A 25,640-nucleotide genomic window follows, 5' to 3' on the forward strand; every position below is an offset into this window, starting at 1 on the left:
TATTCTGGGCTGTGCAGTAAGCACTTCTAGGAGAGAACCTGGGACCTCTGTCTGCCCAGCCTGATTTTCCTGTGTGGAGCTGTGGCTTCTGAGCCCTCGGACAAGACAGGACCCTGCTCCCATCCCGAGGGAAGCTGGAAGGGGCTCCCCATGGAAAAAGCAAATTGTTCCATGGGTGCCCAAATGCTCAGTCAGGGCTTTGTGCTCCTGCCCCTAGAGGGCTCCGCTTGCCTTTGGCCAAAGACAAACAAAAGCAAAGGCAAAAGGTGGGTGTTTGCTGCCCTTGCATCAAACTGTTCAAGCCCTCTACACGCTGTGTCCTTCCCGAAACGTTTTCACCTGGCAGGTGGGACCTGGAAAGCTGAATGGGAAAAGTGTCTTTCATGATAATACCTTCCTCCCTTCCCTGTATCTCTTTTTATCAGGGAGCGCAGGCATAGAACGAGGGGAAATGGTTTTAAATTGAAAGAGGGGAGATTTAAACTGGATATTAGGAAGAATTCTTTTATTACGGGGGTGGAGAGGCCCTGGCCCAGGTTACCCAGGGAAGCTGTGGCTGCCCCATCCCTGGAGGTGTTCAAGGCCAGGTCGGATGGGGCTTGGAGCCCCTGATCCAGTGGGAGGTGGCTCTGCCCTTGGCAGGGGGAGTTGGAACTGGATGAATTTTAACTCCCGTCCAACCCAAACCATTCTACAATTCTGTGATTCTCTGGTGTTTATAAGAGCTGCCTCTCCTTTAGTCGACAGCACGGATCCTTCACAAAACCAAGTTCTGGTGTCAGTATGGGGAAAGAAAAACAATTTTAACAATGGGCCAGAAGACACTTCAGGCTTTCTGTATAATTAATTATAGTAATTTAAAATCTTAGGCAAAGTCTGTGCTTTAAGAAGTTCTAAGTTATAATTAAGCCAAGCTGCTAATGATGGATCTAATTGTTGGGTTACACACAGGCACAGGTAATGCAAGTTGGGCTGCTGACATCAGATATTTCACCCAATCGCTTTCTGTTGATGCGGCTAATTCCACACAACTGTTCCAGCAGCTGGAATGACTGGCATGGGGTGAAGCGTGGACGCGTGTCAAGAGTTCCCCCTGACAGACTTAACTCGCCAAATGTTGTTGTTCTTTACAGGTACCGTGTCCTAAGTGCTGGCTCTCGAAACACCCCCAGGTATCAGTCACCTCTCTCTCTGAGGAGACGATTCATTGCAGCTGAGGCAAAGGTCAAATGCAGCTGTGTAGGCAGGCTTTGTTCTGGCATTGGTGAGTCTGCTTTTACAAACAGTCATCCTCTTTCTCTTTCCCTGTCCTACCCTTCAGTGGATTTTTATCCCTTCAAAATGTTAGAAATATTAAATTCTACATGGACAGACCTTTGTCCTCCTGCAGATCTAAAGCCCGTACTGGTGACTGATGAGGATGCTAATGTAAACATCAAACCCCAGACATTCAGTGTTAAGGCTCCATTTAAACTCTAAATACAGTCTATTTGGAAGTTAGGGACTGAACCATTCAAACAACGTTCCTGCTACGCAGCGCTGTGCATACTAACCAGCAGATGAGGAAAGCATTTCAAGTGCTTGGGTTTAGACTGGCATTAAAACCTCTGAAAAATAGTTTGATCTAGGGCTTTCCCCCCCCGTCATGCTTTTCCTCTTGGAAATATTCATAAGGCTATTTCTTGCCTTAATTTTAGCATCTTGGGTTTGTCTGCTTTCTAAGGTAAAGAAATCATGGATCTGCATTCCTTGTCGTAAGCCCCTTTCTAACTGGTGGCTTTTACATTTATTTATTTAGTAACGCCTGCATGAGATTGGGGCTCATTTCTGTAGGGTAAAAGAGAAAAAGAGGATCCAAGCAATTCAGTATTTTTTACTTTGAAGTAGTTTAAGGAAAGATTAATAAATAAATCCTAATACAAATACTAATGAGAACTGTTCGCTTCTTCTCTGCATTAATAACCACCTTTTCTGATGGGAAGATGTGTTGCAAAGGCCTGCCCCTACCATTAGAAAATTGCCTTCTGATATTTTCTCGTTGATGAAATTTTAAGTCAATGAGCTCTTCGCAACCAGCGATCGGCCGAGCCAGGATGTGCATTAGCAGGCTAATGGCAGGAATCCTGCACTGCCCAAGGCCCCGTGTCTCATGGCAGCCCTTGAGGAGCTGGCTGCATCGCTTGGAGCACTTAATCCTGGCGCTGCTCAAGCACTTCTTGTGCTCCCAGTGCCTCCTTTGGGAGGCTGCTCCATTGACTAATAGACCTCATTGTCAGGAAGCCTTTCCTCTTCTTCAGTCTTACTGAGCTCAGTTCCAATACATTTCACTGTAACGTCTTTGATTGCTCTTCAATGAAAAATTTAGAGAGGCAAAAAGTCACCACACTTGTGTAAAGAACTGGAACTAAGCTTGTTTTCAGTCTTAACTGTAAAACTTGTAGAAATTGGGGTTTTAGTTAAGTGCTGCCTGCATACATTTTGGGCTGATACATTTTGGAAGCTGGCAAGCATCAATCCACTCATAAACAAAACTGCTGCGACTTTGACTCTGTCAGTGACCGATGTGTGTGCCTGTAACATGTACAAAAGCTGGCAGCTAATGACAACCGAGCTGAGCTGCTCTGGGCTCAAGGGAAGTTTGTGGAGTTACACAATGCACTAGTTGAGATGGCACAGGGAAGCCCTGGGCTGGGGATGCAGAGGGGAGGCCACCAGGGCTGTGTTTTGCACAAAAACTGGTGTCAGTACAACGGGAAAGCTCTCTAGTTTGGGCTGTGGGAGCTGTTTGCAGCCGGAGCCGGCCATGGGGTGAGGCTGGTGGGCAGGAAGTAGCCGGAGAGAGGTTTTCACAAGGATCTGTTGTTTGGTTGCTCAGATTATATCAGTGTTCTGGCTATTGAGAAGGATTTGGCCTTTGGGTTTTGCTTTCAGCTTTATTTATTTTTCCCTGTTCTCAATTCTCTTTGTGAATACCAATATTCTGAGTCACCCAGAATGATTTCTGCCTTCATTAAGGATTCCTTCCAGCTCCACTTCAACTGCCTGTAGGCTGCTGCCTGCCCCTGCCTCCCCCTATGCACTTTGCTGCATGTATTTAGCTCCCCGTACTCCATCGCTCCTCAACTCCTGCAGCTCTGGCACTTGAACACCTTCAACCGTATTAAGCCGCATTATACCTTTGGTTCTTTGCGTGACTTGTGTTCTTCACTGGACCTCTTCTGTATTGTCCCTGCTACTTCCAAAACACGTTTTTAAGCATTTGAGATGTGGCATGAGGCTATAGTTTATTGTGGTCCTACAGCAGCTCTGCCTAGAGCTGATTGAGTGAAATGGTTAAACCAGGAAACTGGGCATCCAGCCCCTGTAGTCGATTCTGTTAGTTACACTGCGTCCTTCTGCATCACCCTGGATAAATCCATTTCCCTTTTTGTGTCTTTCTTTCTTTGACAGACACTGGCTTTAAATTGCCTATGGTATCTAGACCAAACAAGCAGGACTACATTTCCATAAAACCAAAATTAAAAGATAGTATATGAAAAAGAAGCGATCGTATAGTTCTTCAATGGGTGTTCCTCCAGGAATTGCCGAGCTCTGGTGTGCTCTAAAGCTTGTGTGTAAGAAATTCTACAAATCAATAAAGGAAACAACTTGGAAAAAGGAGGATGGGTCTCTTATTACAGCACTAAGTGTCGATACTGTGGATGTCTTAATGCTAGTTAATGGCTGTCCCTAATGGTATTCAAACAATGTACATTTACATTACCTTTTTTCAAAGTCCAGATGAGCTGCTTAGAGCTCTCTTAATGATGTGGATTATTTAACGCTCATTTGTATGCAGCATGCTCCTGCTTTGGAAGTACTTCACAGAATTCCAGCCAAATTCAGCCTCGCAGCTCCGCTGAAGTCAGTGCTTGTCTGTGCATCTGCTGGTCGCTTTTCTTTTCATTTTTGCTTGAAGAGTTAACTTTGTGTTATGTTCATTTTATTTTTTTTAAAGGTGATATCTGCAAAAGCTTTTTAGCCACCCTTCTCTCCTCCCCGAACAGTAGCTGTAATACAAATGCAGTTTTGTTGATTCTTACGCTGCCCTCTTAACCCCTGTGAAAGAAGGACAGGCTAAGCAGAATATAAATTGTTTGTGTTCTTTTCTTTCCTCTGCTTTGCACCTCCTCAGCAGAGCTTTGGTGGTAGCTGGCACTTCTCCTGAAAACCATCCTGCAGAGATCTCTGCCATCTGACGTGTGCAAGATACCGAGTTCCTTCTATGCCTCGTTTCTGGCCTAACACAACACAAACCAACAGAGATCCAGATCCTGTGCAACTCTGCAGGTTAGTTATGCTCAGTGTGACCGTGTCAGGATGCGGCTTCTTATGCCTCAGAGCAACGCTGCATGGGAGCCTGACCAGATATTTTGAATTCAAGTAGCTGTGGAAAGGTGGAACAGACGTTATTAGTTCAGGCATATACTTATTTCTTGGTGTTGGACTTTATAACCGCAATATGCTTGTAATGTAATTTTTAACCGTTTTTGACACGCACGCACTGAAAGAAAATAATAAATCATCTGCAGTCATACCACTCACTCCCCCTGGGTAATGGGTAGGGGCGTGATTTTCAGCTTCCAGCACAGACCCACAACCATCTACTGCCTGCACGGATTAAGTGGGAGTAATGGAAACGCATCCTTTCTAGATGTGCACGCCACTAGAATGGGCAGAGATGCTTCTTGTCAGCTGTTAGATATTTGCTGGCAGCACAGGGATGAGTGGTGAGATGTGGGAATAACAGGTTCCTTTCCAAGCTCCGCAGCGGATGAAGCTAGATGCCCTGTTGCCCTGTTTTATGTAATATCCTTATAGTATATGACTGCTTCCCTTCTCCCTTCCCTGCAGCACTGCCCTCCATCTCCTGCCTGTGCTCATGCTGATGTTCTCTCCCTCCCACCAGCTCCTCCCTCCCTGCTACTCGCCCATCCCTTTTGGCCTGCATCTCTTCCCTCTCTCCTGCTGGGGATGGATGTAATCCCCGGAGGAATGTGGCCCACAGGCCTCTGCAGGACTTGGGCGTGTGGCTCTGCAGAGCCTCTGATGGGGAATGCAAAGCAGGAAAAAGCAATCTCGGGTCACCTGGCAGCACAGGGAGGGAAGGGCTGGGGGTTGTGGGCTGTTTGAGTCCCTAGCTGTCCAGCCAGCTTCTCAGACGAAGAACAGAGGCTAGATTCTTTGGCTGCATGTGCTGTTTCCCTGTTCGTTGTGCCTGGGCGATGTATGCTCTGCCTGTGGTTTTAATAAATTTCTTTTGTGGCTACTTTCTTCTTCAGTCCCCCTTAGGACAGCTCTTTCCAACTCTGCTGCATCAGCATGCTGAAGATGTTAATTCCAAGTGTGTGGAACGGATGAAAGAGGAGAGAGAACTTCATGTAGACCATCTAAATCTCTATTACCCAAGCCTCACCTGCAGTTTAAGTTGCACAAAACCCTCTCATTAATTGCATTAACTTATCTTTTTTTTTTTCTTTGTATTTTTATGCCTGTAGAGCAGTCAATAAGCACAAGGAGAACCCCGAGCTACTGATAGGACCCAAACTTGTGTTGGTTTTTAAGAACACTTTGCATGTAGGATGTTGCTGTGTTTTTTAAAGAGTATCCTGGGAATTTCAAAAGGGGTGTTGGGAAAAAATATCTACAAAGATCACAATTCTGTGTTTGGAAACTGAGTTTTGTCCCATGTAGTAAGCACCCATCTTAACCCTACTAGAGCAGAACCCTCCCCCCGACTCTTTTCTACCAGAAATGAGAGTTGTTGTTAATTAATATCTTGCTGAAAACTAAGTCTTTGCCATCTGTTCCGCCCCCTCACTACGAATGCTGCTCTCGTTATGTTGATTATGTAATTAAAAATGAAAATATATTTTGGTAGAGTGCTGCATAGGCATCTGTGATTCTTCTCCTGTTCCTATTTACCATCCCCTGCTCCCCCATCCCATAAGAGAAGGAAAAGGTGAGAATCGTGTAGCTGCTGGGTAGCTTTGTCCTGGAGCTGCGGTGCTGGCAGCCAAGCTGGTGTGTGTCGTGGGAGCAGCCACTTCAACCCTGCCGCATTCAAGCCGCGCGTCCTTTGGAAACTCTGCTTACTAGGCTCATGAGAGCTCCGGGGCAGGAAGCTGCCCCTCAAACTGAAGCCGCTTCAAGTTCTTGTAGGGGGTTAACTTGAATCCAGAAGAAGAAAAGTGAAAAGAAAGAGGCCTCTTGCTTCAGCAGTGATAGCCCGACCTCTGGCATCAGCCAGGCTGCTCTGGTTACAAATGCGGCCTCTGTCTATCAAAGGGTGGAGGAAGAGAGAAGAGGAGGGGTAGCTTTCCTGTAAGTGCGTTAGAGCAATTACTGAGGTCTCTTACAGCAAATGAAGTTGTCAGTGTGAGTCACATTCCCTTTTTTCCCTCACTGCCAAGTTTTAGGCAGTAACCAGACAGGGAGAAAAAAAAGGGAAAAGCAACAATGGAGAAAAGTTGAACTGAAACAACCCTTCATTCGGGGTATTGTTTGACGTTATAGTTCTGATTGTACATAGAGATAACGGGTCTATAAATATCCCATCTGCTGAAATCCCTTATCACAACATCGCCTGTCAGCTGAACAAATAGTTTAGGTTCTCCAAATAATACATAATTACATATATAAATATAAAATCACTGATTATATCCCTGCACCACATGGCATGAAGACTCGAGCACTGGAAAGGACATTCACCTCTTCTGGTTTTCTGAGGGATGCTGTGGTCTCAGGGGATCAAATGGCACCCACGGCTGGTTCTGCTGAAGCGCTCTGAGCCCCGGACCGAGCTGAGATAGGCGAGGTGATATTTATCTGCCAGACTAGACCAGATAAAAGCATCTTCTGATACTTTCTGAAAGTACCTTAGCATTTAGCTCTGTTTAACAAATGGCTAGAAGCTTTTCCACTCTGCTTCAGAGCCTTTAAGGAAGCATTGTGATTCCCACTGTGGTCAGTTGTTTGACACTTTTATTACTGGTATGCATAGTGTTTTTTAATGCTTGAGAGCTGGAGAAAGAAGGATTTTTGTGCATTCAAACTTTTAGCACAAAGCTGCTGTTTTCCATTCTGCTTTGTCTTTTATTCTTGCTGATGCAAATTAACGAAAGACAGAACTGATTAAATTACGTTTGTTTACTTCTTCCTTGATGATAATAAGACACAGCCTGCCTTTTATAAAAGACAGAAACAGAGGATGTGAATGTTTCTACAGTATTTCTAGAAAGGTGGGTTTTCTTTTTCTTGCAATATAAAGGCATCTATTTGCTTCTTATGTCTTGATTTATCAGATAATGTGCGCATGCTAATGTGTGTGCAATAAGAACAGAGCAATGAACAGCAGTTAGCGATGGATTCTGTTTGGAAAGCTTCAATCTTGTTATTTTTCTCCAACAGTATAAATAATCAGACCACATCACAAAACAAACACAGCAAGCTCCTCTGCAGTAGGGCTGCCTCTGCTCACTACTATAGCTGTGCTAAAAATTCCCTTCCCTTGCAGGTTTTAGGTTTATCTGGACGCAATTGTTACTGGGTCCTGACTTCAGTACGTTGAGACAGTACCAGAAAGAAACAAGCACCAAGAGGCAGGGCTGCAGAAATAGGATACCCGGGATTGTTTTGGTGAGTAATGCGCATGTCTTGTGGATTGTGTAATACTTATTTTTTTTCCGCATGCTTGTCCTGAGGAAGGAGGCCTGCGTTTGTCTCGTTTGTGCAGTGTGTTTGCGAGGAAAAATATCCTGGATCAGGCGTGTGTTTCCAGCTGCCCGTGAGGTGGTAGGACAAGGTCAACAGAAGCACAGAGAATTACAGCAGAAAGATTTTGGGACGGTTAATTGCAGAGACAGGAGAGAAGGAGAATGAGGAGAAAGGAGGCGATAAGGAAGTCACTATAAAACTGCCCTCATGATTATTTTTTCCCTACACTTTTCCAGAACAGAGAAACGTGCAGCAAAGGATGGCAAAAGAAGCGTCAGAAGGCTTCTCAGCAGCGTAGTCAAATCTCAGATGAAGCTAGATTTAGGGAGTGATATCCTATGGCAGCTGAGCCAAACCTAATGGACTGATGGTATCTGAAGGACGCTTCTGCTCCCAGCCATGCTGCTTTCTTTGCACAGGTCTGGTGCTTGTAAGACCCTTTGAAAAGTTCATGCAGCTCAATAAGCTGTAAGAAAATGAATTCAGCAAAAAATATAGCAACCCATGAAAGAAGGGGAGTTGGGACGATGAGAACGGAGGCTGGAGCTGCAGTGAGTGGGAGAGGCACAGTTATCAGGTTTCTGCTACAGATTTGGGGAGCGTTGGGGGTTGCCTCGCTGCTGTCCCACTCCTCACCTCCCACCAGGTGCTGTGAGGAACACAGCCTGAGCAGGGAGGGTGACGGAACCAGTGAAGGCAGGTGACCCATGTGGCAGAGAAAGGAATAAAGGGCTCTGCAGGAGCCCAGGAGAATGTTGTCATGGGTAAGAACAGAGGAAGAGGAACTGAGGAGGAAAGAGGACATGTGCAAAGTGACCACAGAAAGCTACTGCAGCAAGCACCAGAAAAATGCTCGAATACAGAGCAACGGTCCCATCTTCCTAATCTATCTCTTAAAGTGTTTATTCTTATGTATCCACGTAGCTGTTCCTGAAGGAGGAGTCCTGTTTATGTCCCTTATTTAGGTATACATTTCTCCAAACTGGGATTTGATAAGAGGAGAGCTGCTGCGTTTTTATTTTCTGTGACAAGCACCAGAAAAGCTGTTCAGAGTTCATGATGAAAATATATCTGTACATTGGCATTAATCCAGCTGCACTTCACAAAAGTAAATGGGACGCAAGCGGTACACTGCCCCCTTTTAATCCACTTTCTATAAATGGGGGGTACTTTGCCTCCCTGCAGGAAAGGTCGGCACAGCTACTGTGCTAATAAATGCTCATTTCTCACTGCAGCCTATGCGCTTCCCAGACTCATAAATCCAGGCAACTTGTAGTTGAATAACAATTAAATATCTGCACACGTTTCCATCCCATGGTCTGGTGCGCAAGGCACAGGCCTAAGTGGTTGGACATCTGCTGTCTGCTCTCCCACACTTACTGTTTGGCAGAGCACAATCACTTCATCTTATCCTACTGCCACTAACGGCACCTGTAAAACCGGACGCAGAGCATCAGCCTACAGATATTTTGCCGTGTCCTTCAAAAAGAGCAGTGTTCCATCTCACAATTTTGAAATTATTTTTTAAAGCAGCTTGTACTGTGCTAGTCAAACACACTTTTCATTGTTGTTGATCTTTCTCCCGGGATTGTGAGCCCGAGGATTCAGTTCAGCTCTGTTATCCTCAGTGGGAAATGAGACATCATACAGAAAAGTTAGAAGAGATGCAGGACGCTGATAGATACTCACCACAATTTGTGTCACTTGTGCAAAACCAGGGACTCGGTAATGCAGCGAGATAAATGCAGCACTTGATTACACTGGATGTATTGCAGTTAGAAAAGGCATCTCTTATCGTCAGGCTCGGCGTCTCTTATCGTCAGGCTCTGCATATCTGAAGTAATAACCCCTGCATGTCAGGTAAGACAACGATAATGTCAGCCACATCATTTTCTCATCCTTCAAACTTTCAAAATCCAAAAAGCTGCAAATGGCTTAATTATTAATTCAGTTTAGCTAAATCTAGTGCAAGTGGCCAGGGGGAACATCTTTCTGAAGCTAATCCTTCCCCTGGTCCAACTGATAACACTCTGTGGTACAGCTTAAAATGTTATAGCCATTTAAAGTAGTAAGAATTGTGTGTGGTTGTTACACATCTTGAATTTCCATGCAGCAGGTTAACCACACAGAACTTCAGCTCAGATCTTCCAGTTCATTCCAGAAAGCTTGAACAAGCAGATAAGCCTTCTAGCTTGCTCTGAACTTAAGAATCTTCCTTCACTGATGAAGCTTTCTGAGACACAAGGCCTGCTTTTGCCTTGTTTTTGCAGAGTTGCCCATCAAAATGCTTATTCCCTATGGAATGGCAGTAACCTTGGATTTGCTCCCCGACCTTCACCCCATATGCCTGTCAGCCACAACCCAAGTCCTAGCCATGATAACAAGAACATCCTGAATCCGTCTCGATCATTTGATAGAATAGAATCACTTGATTCTATGATTCTATCTGCATTTCCTTGCCAAACATCTTATCTGCTGGGGGTGCGAATTGCACCATCAAGGTTGCTGGTGTTGAAAAACTGGTACCCTTCTGCTCCCCAGCTCTGTGGTTCCAGGCGAGGTCAATTTATCCAGAAGAATTAATTGAGACGACAAAGCTGTCAAGCGGGAAAGGCCACACAGCGAGGCAGCGCTGCTCTGAACATCTGCACAATTTGTGTATTTGATGAGGTACCTCCGCACTGGCTGGTTATGGCTGTGAGAAGCAAATCTTTACTGTTGCTGCTTTCATCCAGGGCTCTGGGCTGTGTTTCTGCAGATATTTGTTCTCCGTATACCCATGTTGTTTAAAAAAAAGTGACAAATGCTGATAGTAAAAATTACATTTGCTCATTCAAACATCTTCATATTTACATATAAGAAAAATCACGTGCGAGGGGTCCAATGACGTAACGAGAGAGGCAACGTGGGCTTCAGCAGGAGGTACATGGGGTCCTCAAAATCTGCTTCTCTCGCACAAATAGTCCCCTGATACATATAACGAAAACCTTTAGTTTATCATGACAGATGCTACAGGGGTTTGTATATTTGGATATTATTTTTTCTGTAGAAGTGCTTATTAACAAATGCTTGGAAGTTTTATGATGTGGTGAGAACTACCTCTCAGGATAAACAGGAAGCTCAGAGGTATTGCATTACCCCTGTAACGCAACAGGGATCCCAGCAGCTTGGCTTTTTTTTCAACATGCTGTGACACCACTTCCTTCAGGAAACCTCTCTTGTCTGCATGGCTCTTATCTGCTACAGACTGGCAAAAATGCAAAAGAAATGGTTGTGTTAAAAATTAATGGTGATTTCAGATTCGCATGGTAGAAATGGATGTTTGGAATGTACGGAATATCTATTAAAAAAGCGCAGCGGGGCCTCTGGGCTCTCAGGTCCATGGGCTGAAAAGCATGCAAGGAGAAGAGACTGACAGCCTTCCTTCCCTCCCGCAGCGCAGACAGCAAAGGTGCAGATTTCCCTGCAGGTGCTTGAAGCGTCTCAGCCATAAAGCTGGCATTGCCCCCGTCTGTGGTCGCTGTTCAGTGTCAGCAGGGCCAGGGCTGGGCCAGTGAAGGAGGAAAGGCAGCCCCCAGTATGACTCTCCTACGTATGACAGCTCAGATGTGGAACCTTATGTTGAGAATAACTGTGCAGTGCCCTCCAACTCGCTCCTGAAGGCTGCCGCGCGCCTGGTGGTGCATCAGTGTGGGCTGAACGCTGAACCCCGGAGACGGGCACGTGGAAATCTCACAATCCGGTTAGTGTGCTGTTCCTTCCCTGTCACTTGTTTCTGTTTGCCCAGCATTTAGACTACAGATAAGGACAGGTGAGGAGCATCACCCCAGGTAACAGCACTGTGTGAAAGCGAGTCCAGGTGAGCTCTTTTTAGGCCTGACACCATCCCCAAACCAGTTCCTCATGAAGGGACTTGTGTGCCTGCCATGTCCTCCATACCCAGTGGGGTCTGGGTATCGCCCCTCCAACTACAACCCCACTATTCCCATAGCTCATTCCCACTACCTCTCCCATCTTACTTTTGTTCTACATTCCCCTCTCCTTCTATTTTCTCTTTTATTCTTCCCCTCGTCATCCTTTCTCCTCTACCCTCACATCAGCCAAGCTCTTCGTCACAAGCACCCATTAATGTTTAGCTATGAGAAGTATTACAAAGGGAGTTACTGCAATATCTGGACCATGGAAACCCCTAATAATTCTGTTTCTATATTCTAGACTTCTGCCTCGGTTGGAGACGTCGCTTGTCCTGTCTACAGCTGAACTGAGAACAAGTTGGGGGAACAGGCTGCATATTTCAGTACTTGTAAATCATTAGGCTTGTGAGGTTTTGTAATAATCTCATCTGCTTTTTTGCATTTTCTTGTCTTTTCCTAGCAATCAATGGCATCAGAAATACAGTGATCAAGAGATTGATATACATGCTAGCTAAATCTTTCTGTAAAAATGCAGTGGCCTTCCAATGCATAAAGCTTTGGCACAAGAAAACAATGGTCACACACCGGGGCTTCCCAGGCATCCTCACAAGCCACTGCAATGTTCTCTATAAATGTGGACTACACGTATGGCGTTTTAATCAGTCCTGTAAAATAACTTTTTATCTGGTGGCTTCGTTCCCTTATCACCCACAGCTTGTTTACAGAACTTTAAGTCTTGGGCAAGACGGAGCAAGCTCATGAGGAGTAGCTGGTTTTCAAAAGATACAAGCTGCAGATAACCGAGGCCAAGTAAAGCACACGACAATATTGAAATCACTCAGTTTTATTGCAGCTGACTGAGACAGAGTGTGCTGGGAAATTTCCATTACTGAAGTGCAGGACAGTGCTTGGATCCTGCTGCTGCTGCAGCTGAAAAATAAAAGCAACTTAGTTTTATACAGACAGCAACAGAAAACCAGTATATTAATTAAAATTGTTACAATTATACAATCATCTTTTCAAATTGCTGTAAAATGGATCCTTATAAAAATATTTGGAGTATAATTGTAATCAACTTGTACAAAACTAAGGAGTGTAAAAACGACTTGAAATTGCAACTGTGTTTTCAAACCATGTTTGTAAACAGCAAATCGAACGAGAACATGGTAGATAATACATCTCTTACACTAGTGACAGGTTCTGATGGTGACAGAGTGGTACCTGGTGCAAGATCAAGGCTGTTACTGACAGTTCAGTTCTGCCATCAATAATCTTTTGTGCTCCCCTTGGCACGCCCAGAACGCAGCAATCTGTGGAACGGCTTTAACTCCATGGTGTATAAGGCACCGTTAGCTTCCTGCAAAGTCAGTCAGAATGCTGAATGGGGAAAAAAGGAAATACAGGGGGAGAAAGTAAATTTGTTTCAGCACCAGTTGCCTGGCATTTTGGGTGAGAGCTTGTTTTTAACTTCCCAATGGCGTATGATTACACAGAGGTCCTCATTTTCACAAAGGTCACTTAACACTGTCAAAGCAGTGGCTGATGTGTCACTGAAAATCAGTCTCAAGGGGTTTCGGCTGGATGTCACCCTCTAAATCAAACCCAGGTAGGTGCTGACTACAAGTTGTCAGTGTTTGATGCTCTTCGTGAATCTTAGGATAGTTCCCTGTGGATCAGAGATCCTATCTAAGCAATTTAAGTTTGTGTCACAGTCATCACCATGGTTCCTGAGTGCCTTAGAAGTTAAAATATATCTTTATAAAACATCTTACATGTCTTATTTCACGCTCTCGGCACCCCCGCACAGAGGCTTGAGGTCTTTTTAAATAATGCTGGGAAAAATGTTTTATATCCCTAACGCCTGCATTTTGTTGGGAAGATGGGGCGGCTCAGGGTCATGCTGAGGTATTCCGAAGGCAAATGCCGTACTCCTACAGCAGCTACCAACAAAGCTACACCCTCCATGTCCCCACCAAGTAATACAATAATGAAGATTGGAGGAGGTGTAGCTTTGGTTTTAAATTTGCACAAGAATTTGAAATCCCTTCCACCCTCGATAAAAGCCACGTGGGATTTGTCCTCGGCCCAATCCCAATAACGCTGTTTCTAGGACTCATAGGGCCTTTCATAAATGATATTTACTTTTTGAGACCCCTGTTTACAGGACATGAAGTTAACAGTTGCAGTAGATATGTGTAACAGTACGGAGAATCTCTAGACCCTGATTGTAGGATGAACTCATCCATGTGATTCCCAGACTTGATAAGGTGGAGATAGCCCACACCTTGGCATATTTAGGCTGACATGGCTTAGCTGTTTCCTGATATAGCTTTCAAACCAAAGATGCTGTGTTTCTGTTTGGAAAAACTCTTAGCAGTGTTTCTTCTTGAAACAAAAGTGTTTTCCCCCCCCGCTTTTCAATATCTGCTATCATTTTCCACTGCCTCTTGTACTGTCGTCTCTTCTCCCCCAACATAGCCCTTTATTTTGATCATGAAACTAGTGATTTTCTCAAAACACATCTTCCAGAACTGAGGCTTTAACGTCACCTTCTTAAGGCACCAGACCCAACATTAAGTTCAGGTAATGGCAGTGTATTTAGACAGGGCAAAAAGCAGTTGATAACACTTCTGCTTGGTCTGCTGCCTCAGTAACAACGGTGCCTCACTGAAACACATGCCCTCAGTTCTGTCATGGGAGGAATTGCTGGGAAAGCACGCCACGGCCTTCTGACTGCTTACTTGTTTTTAATTGGATTAGATGTATATTTGAACACAGCACCCCAAGGAGCTGACAGTCTCTCCATGGTCTGCCTGGTTGGTTTCCTTTCTTATCAGACTCATCCTGGTGAAGGTAGAAAATAATCTAGATACATGCCAGTTTTTAATTAACTTTTGTGATGTCAGGCTGTGTTTAAGCTAGATTTGCTACAATAATTTGTTTTGCATTTGCTGATGACAGATTTATTTATGTATGTAATCAGAACTGTAAGCATAATTTCATTTTTAGAGTTAAGAGAACCTTTTAAATAATATTTTACTTGGTTTCAGAAAATGTAAACGTTTATTCACATCTCCTGCCGTCTAAAATTTCTGAGAAAAACAACGTTGTGTTTCTAAAGTGCAGAAGAGTACATCATGGAAAGCATTATCTACAAGTAAAAATAAATACATCAGACGCATCACTCAAATACATAAATCCCCAAGCTGTATTGTTGAACGCCTGTTAAATATAGAGAGGACTCTGTTAGATTGTGTTGGTCAGATTGTGTTATGACAGCTTCCATGTCATCAGACTGGCTGGAGCTGCCTCTGGAGCTCAGGCCGACCGGCCACACAGCCAAACGCCTTCCCTCGTGACTTCTGCTCTGACAGCAAGCCCTGTGCTCTGGGGATGTGAGGACACTGTCATCCGGAGATCGTACAGCCTTGGGACGCAGGTCCTGAAACCAGCAATTGTTTGGATGATGGCAAAGGAAGGTGGCTGGCAGCAAGTTGTGCCAGAAGCGACCATCTCTGGCAGCAGAGAGAAGGGAGATGGAGAGCACATGGGCAGGGACGCTGTGGAGGCAAAGACAAATGCAGAGCAGCAGAGATGTCAACAGTAAAAACGTCAATAGAAAGGGAAAGCAGAGCCGAGAGAAGAAATGTTGAAAGCGAGAAGAGGGCAAGGTACAAGCAGTAAGAACCTGGGAGCAACTGGATTGCTCCTGGCTGAGCACTGATACAGAGGAATGCAAAACTAGTAGCTGCTTAAAAGAAACAAGCTTAATAGTTGAGGGGTATTGGATCTCACATTGGGGGTCTTCTGTAAGGCTGGGATGGGCATAAACACAGAGACAAAAGCATGCCAAGGTGTGTTTGGCTGGATTTTCTAAGGCACAGAAGATGCAGCCGGAGAAGTGGGCCAGTGAGAACCTCATGAGGTTCAACAAGGCCAAGTGCAAGGTCCTACACCTGGGTCAGAGCAATCTGTGGTTTCAGTACACGGCAGGGGATGATGTGATTGAGAGCTGCCCTGAGGAGAAGGACTTGGGGGTGCTGGTCGATGAGAAGCTCAATGTGAGCCAGCAACATGCGCTCACAGCCCAGAAACCAACTGTGTCCTGGGCTGCATCAAAAGAAGCACAGCCAGCAGGGCGAGGGAGGCGATTCTGCCCCTTCACTCTTGTGAGTCCTCATCTGGAGTGTTTTGTCCAGTTCTGGAATCCTCAGCATAAGGAAATGGAACTGTTGGAACAGGTCCAGAAGAGGCTACAAAGATGATCTGAAAGCTGGAGCACCTTCCACATGAGGACAGGCTGAGAGAGTTGGGGTTGTTCAGCCTGGAGAAGAGAAGGCTCCGAGATCTTATAGCGACCTGCCAGTACCTGAAGGGGCTACAAGAAAGCTGAGGAGGGGCTGTTCACAAAGGCTTGTGGTGATAGGACGAGGGGCGATGGGTATAAACTGGAGAGGGGCAGATTTAGACTAGACATAAGAAGGAATTTCTTCCCAATGAGAGTGGGGAGGCCCTGGCCCAGGTTGCCCAGGGAAGCTGTGGCTGCCCCATCCCTGGAGGTGTTCAAGGCCACACTGGATGGGGCTTGGAGGAGCCTGGTCTAGTGTGACATGTCCCTGCTCATTGCTGGGGGTGGAACTGGATGATCTTTTAAGATCCATTCCAACCCAAGCCATCCTATTATTCTACGCCCTACAATCTCCCGCAGCGTTACAGCACGGAGCAGCAGGGTCAGGTCAGGGGGCAATTCCGTGCAAAGATCACGGGAGAACAGCAGATAAAGACTCCTGAGTGGCGTTTGTGTCCCTGCACCCAACTTATGCTCAACTCCAGACGGGCAAAATCTATTTTAGACAACCCGAGCCCTGCAGGAAAACAGAAGGGAGAGAGGAGCCATCGTGAGCGGTGCCCGGGGTTTGTTTACATTCGCACAGGACACAACAGGCAGGGGATCTCCACGAACCGCCCCCCCCCCCCGCACCCCACACGACCCCGGGCCTCGCCGCGGCCCCCGCCCAGGGGCTCCATTTCCCGCCTTCCCCCGCCTCTAATGGCGGCCGCGCGCCCCACGTGACCCCGCGCGCGGCCGCGCCCCCTCCCCAGCGGCTGCGGTTACCGCAGTCCCCCCGGCCCCGCCCTCTCCCCGACGGCCCCGCCCCCCCCCCCGCGCGCGCCGGCCCCGCCCCCTTCCTCCCTCACCCTTCCCCGCGCGCCGGCCCCGCCCCGCCGCGCGCGCGGCCACAGCCAGTGCGGAGCGCGGGGCGGGCGGCGCCTCCTCCTCCTCCTCCCGCAGCCTCGGCCCTTCCTTCCTCCTCCGCCTCCTCCTCCTCTTCTTCCCACCCCCCCACCCCCCCCCCCCGCGCAGTCTCCGCGGTGCCCGGCACGGACAACATGGCGGCGGTGTCGGGGGCCGGGGCTGCGGGCGGCTCTGCGGGCGCCGGGGGCCCGGAGATGGTGCGGGGCCAAGTGTTCGACGTGGGGCCGCGCTACACCAACTTGTCCTACATCGGCGAGGGGGCCTACGGCATGGTGTGGTGAGTGCGGCCCGGCCGCTCCCAGCCGCGCAACCCCCCATCCCGCAACCCCATCTTGCACCCCCCCCATCCCGCACCCCCTCAACCCCCGCTGCATCCCTATCCCGCACTTCACCCCCATCCTGCTCCCCCATCCCGCACTTCACCCCCATCCTGCACCCCCCCATCCCTCACTGCACCCCAGTCCCGCAACCCCATCCCGCAAGGCCAATCCCGCACCCCGCCATCCCGCACTGCACCCCCAATCCCGCAACCCCATCCTGCAAGGCCAATCCCGCAGCCCCATCCCCACCCCCATCCTGTAACGCCCCCCCATCCCACACTCCCCATCTCGCACTGCACCCCAATCCCGCAATCCCATCCCGCAACCCCATCCTGTACCATCCCTCCATCACACATCACCCCCTATCCCACACCACCCCCCATGCTGCACCCCCATCCCACATCCCCGGTCCCATCCCCCCATCCCGCACCCCAATCCCGCACCTTCCCGTCCCGCACCACGCCCTCTCTGCACCGCATAGCCCCATGTCCCCCTGCATCCCACCCTGCACCGTCCCTGCAACCTGCCCCACACCCACCACCCCACCCAGCCCCGCGCTCTCCCTGCCCCCAGCCCCCTACCCTGCATTTGCCCCGCACAGTTCTGCTCCCCGCGCCCCGTGAAGCCTCGCTGCCCCCTCCCCAGCCCCCCGTGAGGGGTGCCTCCTCACCCCCTTTCTGCAGGGCGCGTGTGTCCCTGCTGCTCTGCGCTTGCTTCTCTCTGCAGCAACGGAAGAGGGAAAGGTGGGGAAAGGTGTCCCTTCCTATGGGAGGGTGGTTGGAACTGGGTGATCTTCAAGGTCCCTTCCAACCCACCCGTGGTTCTATGGAATCGTGCTCCGCGGGGAGGCTTCCCTGGCTGCGTGTGGCTGGTAAAACCATGGATCTGTGCCTTCCTGGGGACGGGGCACCGGTAGAACCGTGGGTTTGTGCTTTCCGTGCCTGCGAATGGTGGGAGCTGCCAGCCCTTGGACTGTGGGGTTCGGTGCCGGGTCTCGCTGAGAAGCAATCGCGTGGGTTCGCTTTGCTTTATGTTAGTGGTAAAAAGTGAGGTGGATGAACCTTGAAACACTGAAGGTGTGAACTAGGCAGGCTGAGGGTGGGGTTTTGAGCGATGAGCTGCCGTGATGGGGGGCCTCTGACTGCGGTGCGGATCCAGCACGCTTGGCGACCTCACCTAGGGTTCCCTGTTGGTCTCCTATTAGTAAAACAACTTAAAACCTCCCCTACTTCTGAAATAATTTAAAGGATGCAGATGAAAAACTTCTTTTTGTTTTTTTTTTGTCAAGTTTTTTCCAACACCGCTTCAGCTTCTTGGCATGTTTTTTAACCAGAGGCACTAAGTGAGGTTTACAGGGGATGACTTCATGAAAGCTTTATCGGCATTAATTTCTCTCTCTGATGTTTAACATTTTGTAAACTGGTGCGTTTCTCAGCAAAGGCTCTTCACAGCCGTACGTGCAGGTTTCTAGAGCCATAGGTTTTTGCATGCAGTCATTGGGTTGTGCTGGCCTGTTGGGGTGAAGTCACCTTGTCTGTCAGGGTGGAAGCTTTCATCCAGGCGTGGACCTGGCTGAGAGCTGAGCCTCTCTCGCAGAGCTTGGAGTTGCGGCCTTCCCTTTATGCTGTGGGAAGAACCTTCAAAATGTAAATTAGAAATTCTGTTTACAGCATAGTTAGTGCTAGGAATCGCAGCAATCTATCCAGCATAAAACTTGTTAACTGTAGCTGGTGATACAAGCTGGATTTTATTGTTTACTCTTATCACCTGAGCCAGGGCGAGCGAATCCATGCAGGTAACTAACTGCTCTGGTTCACACTTGCAGTCACTTTGGGAAGGTACTTGGGAGTAGTACTTCCAACGTGTGTGTTCTGTGTGGCTCATTGGGATGTTAGAACTGTGTTTAACAGTTAAAGCTAAAATGTTTTGCCACAGATCAGAGATGACCAGCAGCAGTGGGATGGCAGCTGATGCCCTTTTTTGGCATCATTGTGCTAGTCAGCAGATACAAGGAAAACGGGGCCACTTTCAGCCCCTCCAAACGATGTGTTAGTAACTTCCATGCTGAAGGGGTTTCTCCTTCAAAATTTTTGTAAGGTTATCTTCTATTTGAAAACTTAACCTAATACATTGTGCCTGCTATGAATGCAGTATAAAATGACTAACAAAAAATCCAGATTTCCTGGTCATTTGAAATATGCGCTTGGTTCTTAATCTCTCTAAAATCATTAATGTGAAATACTAAATTGGGTGCATTATACTCTTAATTATTGCTCTTCTGCCTTGGGTGTGAAATGGCAGGGAGCAAAGTCTCAGTTTATGTTGTACACTTGATAAGGAAAGTGTATGGCACACTTGTTGTAGTGAAATGCCATAGCAACTGTAATGTATTGTAGTGCCTAAGATACAAGCTGCTGCGATTAAATAAGAGCTCTTGTCAATCACCAGACGCGCAGGTTGTGCAGTTTAATGCTGTAGGTTTCTTATCTTGCTTTGGTCGCTAATGCAGTGAAGATCTGCAGAGGCTTCTCCCTTGGGGCGGGGAGAGGGCAAGCTCTGAGTGCAGATGGAGATGCTTCCTCTGACTGCAGAATCCATCTAAATTCATATACTTTAATAAAGGAAAGAAAAGCAGGCTCCAGTGGGTTTGTTTAGACCCACAGCTAATGTGTGTAGGGTTTGGGAGATGCTGGTTATTTACAAGTGCATTGTGTCATAAGGCTTGCCTTATGGAAAACAAGGGACTTAACTCTTAAAATCCTTGACTCTTTGTTTTCCCTAATTCTTATGTTTCTGGATTATTGCATTGGGGAGTTGAAAACAATAGAATTCTTTCACTTATATTAATAAAAGGGCAAATGAAGTGTTCTTAAAATAGTGTTGTTACGGCCAGTCTTCCATTTTGATTTTGCAGCAGAGAGAATAACGTTTGGAAATATTGATCCCAACAAAACGTAACAGCACAGGAAATAGAGGAAGGTGTTGGCTGCATAGATGGTACGCGAATGTTCTCTCATCTGGATCTGAAAAGCATTTAACTGTTTTCCCTGGTGCAGTCATTTTTAGCATACTCGGGTTTTGAGTAAAAACAAACGTAACAGAGCAGTGTATTTGCTGCTGTGTTGTGGCTGGACTTCCTCAGCTTCGTAAGCAGAAAAGGCACTAATTAATGTCCTCCAGTTAGACTCCACCAAAAATACTCGTCCTGCGATACAGGCTTGCATTGCACTCGGGAGTCTGGTTGCTGGGGTGACATGGCTAATAAGTGGGTATCCCTGTCCGTGTCCCTGTCTGATCTATTTTTTGTTTTCAGTGTTTCTGTATGTGAAACTGGGGGATGACCGCAGTGCAAACAGTTTTAGTGAAAATCCTCAGCACTTTCTAGGACTGCAGGACATTCTTTGGGCAATTATTTTAGTCATGTTTGCCACTCTGAATTAATTTACCTAAATGTATGCAAATATTGTGTTTTATTTTTTCTTCCCCTTCTCTTTGGCTTAAAAGTTATTTTGAGGGGTTTTAGTGTGATATTCGTTATGTAACGTTACCCTTCCCTTCAGTAAGATGATTGGGGGTCATCAGCCTCAGAGTCAGTAAGGACCAACCTTCAGACCAGGTCTGAGAGTTTCAGAGCTGCCTTTGAGATACAATAATTGTGAAAGGGTTTTGAGATTGTCTCCACCTCCGCAAACGTGTGGGGTGGTTTTGTTCTTTCAGAGAAAGAAAAAAAAGAAAAAGCAACCTGTTAACAGGCCATGCTTTAACCATGCTGTAACAGCAATACATGTGATAGTGTTGAGCTTTAAGTTTCCATTATGGGTTCTTAACCCAGTTGGTCAGTGGTAATTTGGCAAGGATGATATTTTGACAGCATAAACCAATGATCTGTTTGGACAGAAATGGTGAATGAGAATGTGACAGGGATGCTCTGGTTTGTATTCTGAGTTTTGGAAGCCCTTTTTGTTACCAGGCTTATGCGAAGTAGTATCGCTGCTGCAAACAGCAGCATATAAAGATGAGTGTGGTTGGAAGAAAACAATCTTGAAGCTTAAATCTTCAATTTCTTGGCCTGAATTTGACTGTGCTGTTACAAAGACATCTTTGTGTTACTGATGTGCTAGAGAAGAGGAATATTGGAAGTTAAGGTAGTCAGTGGATAAACATGGAAGTAGTACTGGAAGGAGCATTTAAAACAGCAGCAGTTTTTCCAAAGTTCTGCTCCTTTCTGCTCACAGAAGAGCCCTGGTTTAGAGAATGGATAATTTCATACGAGATCTAAGAAGTATATTCCTAAAGAGACTCAAAATCAGGAATGGAACGATCTGCAAGGCATAGATATTTGTATCAAAAGATGAAAATAGGAAACTTGATGCAGTTGGTGGTTGCATAATATCTTCTTTCGAGACTGTCCAGTGTTACATAAAAAGGTGATGTTTGCGTCCCTAAATGAGGGTCGGGGGATTAGGGAGTATGGTGTAGGGGCAAGGCTCAGGAACAGCTTGGGCTTTTCCTTCTGAACTATTGTGCTGGTCTGGAGAGAATCCCCCTTAATGACAGCAAGGGATAAGAGTTGCATCCCTGTTTCTCGGGCTTTCAGGGTGTGCACGCTGTGTCCAGGTGTCGATGCCCAGCAAATGGTGTGTCTTGGTCTGCACCAAGGAGTGCAGGCAGTGAGTACAAGTTATCTGGCCCAAACCACCCTCGTGGGGCGAGGGCTGTGGCTGGTTGTCAGCTGGGAAGGGGACCGGGTGAGCTTTCCTTTTGGGAGTGCTTGCTTCACCTGATGGGGAAGCACAAAAGGAGCTATTGGAGTGGCTTTTACCTGTCCCCAGGGTGGGACAGGCAGTGGGCAGGCTGTGCAGCAGGTACCGGGATGGAACTGGCAGTCACTCGTGCTTGGTTCCCATCAGGGCTGGCTTGCAGGTGGTTGGGAGAGGAGAGATAGGGACTCCTGTCTGCTCAAAGTGATGGGACACTGGTTTAACAGCTGAAGAGTGCAGCTCAGGGATACATGCAGCCTGTGAATGAATATGCATTTTCTTAGCATAGCGTGATTCAGCCCACGGAAACAGATAGATATAACATTATTTCTTTTTAAGCATGGTTTATTAAGGAATTGAGGCTTATGTGTTCACAGTAGCCGTATGTAGTTGCATCAGTCCATCTTCTGTACCGCTGTATATGATTCTTGATTCTGTTGCCTTCCGTCAGATTTGACAGACTTTCCCCAGCACTGAGGTCAGACTGAAAGCCTTAAGGATGGAAAGTTTCTGCAGGTTTCTTAAAAATAGGTATTTTGCTGAGTGAAGAAATCCTATATGCTGCTTTGCTGAGGGAGAGATGGAGGATATGAGAAGTCAGGCTCCCCAAAGAGACGTGGCAGCTGCCCCAGTTTCATGGGTGGATTTGTTGGTGCTCTTGAGACCAGAAATGTGTATTTGTAGGACACCAGGCTGTTAGTTCAGTGAGCTGCTTGTTTAGGAGAGGGGATCTACAGCCCACAGAAGAGTTAATGCTTACCAACTGAGTAGGTGTACAGCTCAACGTGAGCTGAAAACTAATACTTCACCAACATAGTATTTTTAATGTTTTTTTATGTTGGTGCTTTATCATAGCTTTCAGCTGTGATTTAAAAATGAAATTAATCAATTTGATACTTAGTAAAAATATTTTATGACATCTTGCTGTGGAATATTTCACAGCATAAAGTAGGTTGAGAGGGACTTCCTGAGGTCACGTAGTCCAACCTCCCACTCAAAGCAGGGCTGATGTCAAAATTAGATCAAGTTGCTCAACTTGTCCACTCAGTATTTCCAAAATCTTCAGGGATGGAGGTTCCACAACATCTCTGGGCAGCTCCTGGTCCTAGTGTTAAACCAATTGCCTAGTGAAACTTTTGTCCTTAAAATCATCAGAGTTCCCCTTGCCACAACTTGTGACTATTGCCTCTGGTCTTTTGTACTTTTTACCTCTGAGAAGAGGCTGGATCAGTTTTCTCTGAAGTCCCCCTTTAGATAAATTAAAAGAGCAGTCAGATGCTTTTCACCCCCCACCTCTCGCTTTCTTCCCCCCTCCTAGCATGTACAAATCCAGTTTCCTCATTTTTTTTTTCTTCTATGTCACATCCTTCAGCCCCTTCTGCATCCTAATGGTTTTCTGCTGGATTTGCTCCCATACTGGGAGAGAGGAAAGCTGGGCACAGTGTTCCAGATGTGGCCCCACACAGCAGGAATCCCTTTCCCTGACCTGGTGGCTCTGTATTTCACAGCACAGCCTGTCCATGGTTGGCTTTCGTTGCTGCAAGCGGGTGCTACTGATGGATGAAGTTTGATGCAGTTCTGGTGGTCTAGAAAATGCTTTTACTTGCATTTAAAGTGAGGTATTTCGGGAACTTTTCAAATGTCTGAAGAAGAACCCCAAATCCCAAAGCATTTTTATGAAGTGATTTCAGTTGTATTTGATTTTGATTTCCAAATGGCTAAAATGAAGTGTATGGGGCCATAGACATATTTTAGAATATAACTTCTTTTACTGTGTTGTAAATTAAATTAATAATGTATGTGAAATGCAGCAGAGTGTGGTTTGTTTCAAGTGGTCTAGATGGTATTAATTTTGAGGTTATTTATTAAAAGATAGGTTTTTGCTTGTGAACGAATCGCCTTTTCAGAAGGGAACTTACTGTTCTTTGCTTTATAACTTTTGGGCGTGGAAAGAAGCTATTCACAAACTCATCTTTTTGCAAGGTCTGCCAAAAGCCAAATATGCATTACTTCATTATCAGCTCTGACCAGGTAGATGAATTAAATTCTAACAGGGTTACTTTATGAGCTATTGCTAGATAATGTGATGAGAGGAGGTTGTTTGGACTCCATTGGGGCAGAGGAGGTTGCTTTCTGTTTCGGAGTGTTTCTACCAGGTAGCGCCCAGGGTAGAGGCATCCAGCATTCCTGGCAGAGGGACTGTCCCGGCTTTACCTGACGGCCAGGTGGGAGGAGGGAAGCCTGCCTAGGGCTGCTGTGCCCTGCCCAGGTCTGGTCCCCCTCAGAGATGGGTGAAAGACCCATTGATGTGTGTGGGTTTGTACAAGAGATCTGACACAGGAACCCCAAGACTGTGCCTGTAACTCTTTATTCAACGAATTAGGAAAATCAACTATGATCACCCTCAAAATATCTCTCTTCTGAGCGGGGACACAGCTGAATATGATTCTGCCAGCGTTCAAAGCAATTTCACAGATCATTTTCTGGAAGGCTGTTGAGAATCAACGTTGGTTTTGCTTTCACATCTGCCAACAACAAACGTTTTCCTTTAAGTGCCAACTGGATCTTTGGGATCTCTTCACAGTGAGCCTCAGTCAGTCACTGAAAAGTTGCCATTATGGATTTTTTCAGTTTCACAAGAAGCTTGATGTTAACTCGGTGTTCACTCTTGCACACTGACGTTTTTCCAGCCAAGGGTAAGAAAACGTCTCTATTTGAACACGTGTCCACTCGTACTGAGTTGAGCCTTGTCTCGCTGTGGCAGGTTAGAACGTGCTCTATAACCATCTCTCTGTCTCTTCCCTCCCACTGTTGGTTCCTGAGCTATCGGGTTAGTCTTGGGTTTTGGTTTTTTTTTTATGTCAGACCTTATATGTCTTGTAGAAAGGCTGCGATAGAAATATTTTTCTATTAGTTATGGGCAGAATCTTCATGGCAGTCCCATTTTTAGCGGAGCTGCGCGTGTTTTACTATCTATCTTGTTTAGCTGTACCTAAAGTCACAACAACCTAAGTTCTGTTAAGGGAGAATCTCTTCTCTTGGAAGTTCTTCTTTTGTGTTTTAAGAGAGTTTTCATAAAATATTGAAATACCCTGTGGTGATTAGAATGCAAATGAATTTTTTTGTTACTTGGTAGAAAGTAATTTCTGTATTGAGGGTATTTTAAATACCAGCAACTTGCAGTTAGGCTTGCAGTTTATAATATGCAATTCCTTCATTTTGCAGTTTTCCTTAAAATCACCATCTGTCCCTGCAGTACCTTGCTTCTCACTTCTTTGGAGGGAAGGCCATTTGCTCCACCAAGTATTGCTGATGTGTCCTGGGTAAAAATTGAAGCCATTTGAGCACCACAAATCAATACTCCCTGAACTGCTTCAGTCTGGAATTTGCCCGATTTTATTGGGATTTGGATGGTGCAGTGCCCCAAATGACATTCAGGCTGACTTTTGTATTGAATTTTCTGAGTGTTTTATGCTTGTGCAATATCTTACTTTTAGTTACAGTAGCCAACGTGTCTTGGTGCTGACAGCCTGTCGGAACAGGGCACAGCCTCGTGGTGTGTTGAGGGCTGAGGTTACTGGTGGTATGACTTTTTAAAAGGTGGAGAAAGCATGTGAAAATGGCTTGTAAGCTG

General features: G+C 46.3%; 1 protein-coding gene and 1 long non-coding RNA gene across 3 annotated transcripts in view; both read left to right on the forward strand.

The window, feature by feature from the left end:
• The first annotated feature begins 10,184 nt into the window (after positions 1-10,184).
• Positions 10,185-14,774, forward strand: LOC138727874 (uncharacterized). The gene is made up of 2 exons (XR_011338630.1): positions 10,185-11,497; positions 11,971-14,774. It is a non-coding gene; the product is annotated as an uncharacterized lncRNA (long non-coding RNA).
• Positions 14,775-17,000: 2,226 nt separating this feature from the next.
• MAPK1 (mitogen-activated protein kinase 1) overlaps positions 17,001-25,640 on the forward strand; it is a 35,456-nt gene continuing 26,816 nt past the window's right edge. Inside the window, exon 1 of one of the 2 annotated variants that reach the window (XM_069870695.1) lies at positions 17,001-17,203. In XM_069870695.1, coding sequence (XP_069726796.1) covers positions 17,061-17,203 — 143 coding nt within the window. In that variant the 5' untranslated portion in view covers positions 17,001-17,060. The remainder of the gene's footprint in view (positions 17,204-25,640) is intronic. The other variant, XM_069870694.1, reaches the window with a different exon arrangement.

Source organism: Phaenicophaeus curvirostris, chromosome 17 (genome assembly GCF_032191515.1).
Source record: "Phaenicophaeus curvirostris isolate KB17595 chromosome 17, BPBGC_Pcur_1.0, whole genome shotgun sequence".
NCBI classification, from domain to species: Eukaryota; Metazoa; Chordata; class Aves; order Cuculiformes; family Cuculidae; genus Phaenicophaeus; species Phaenicophaeus curvirostris.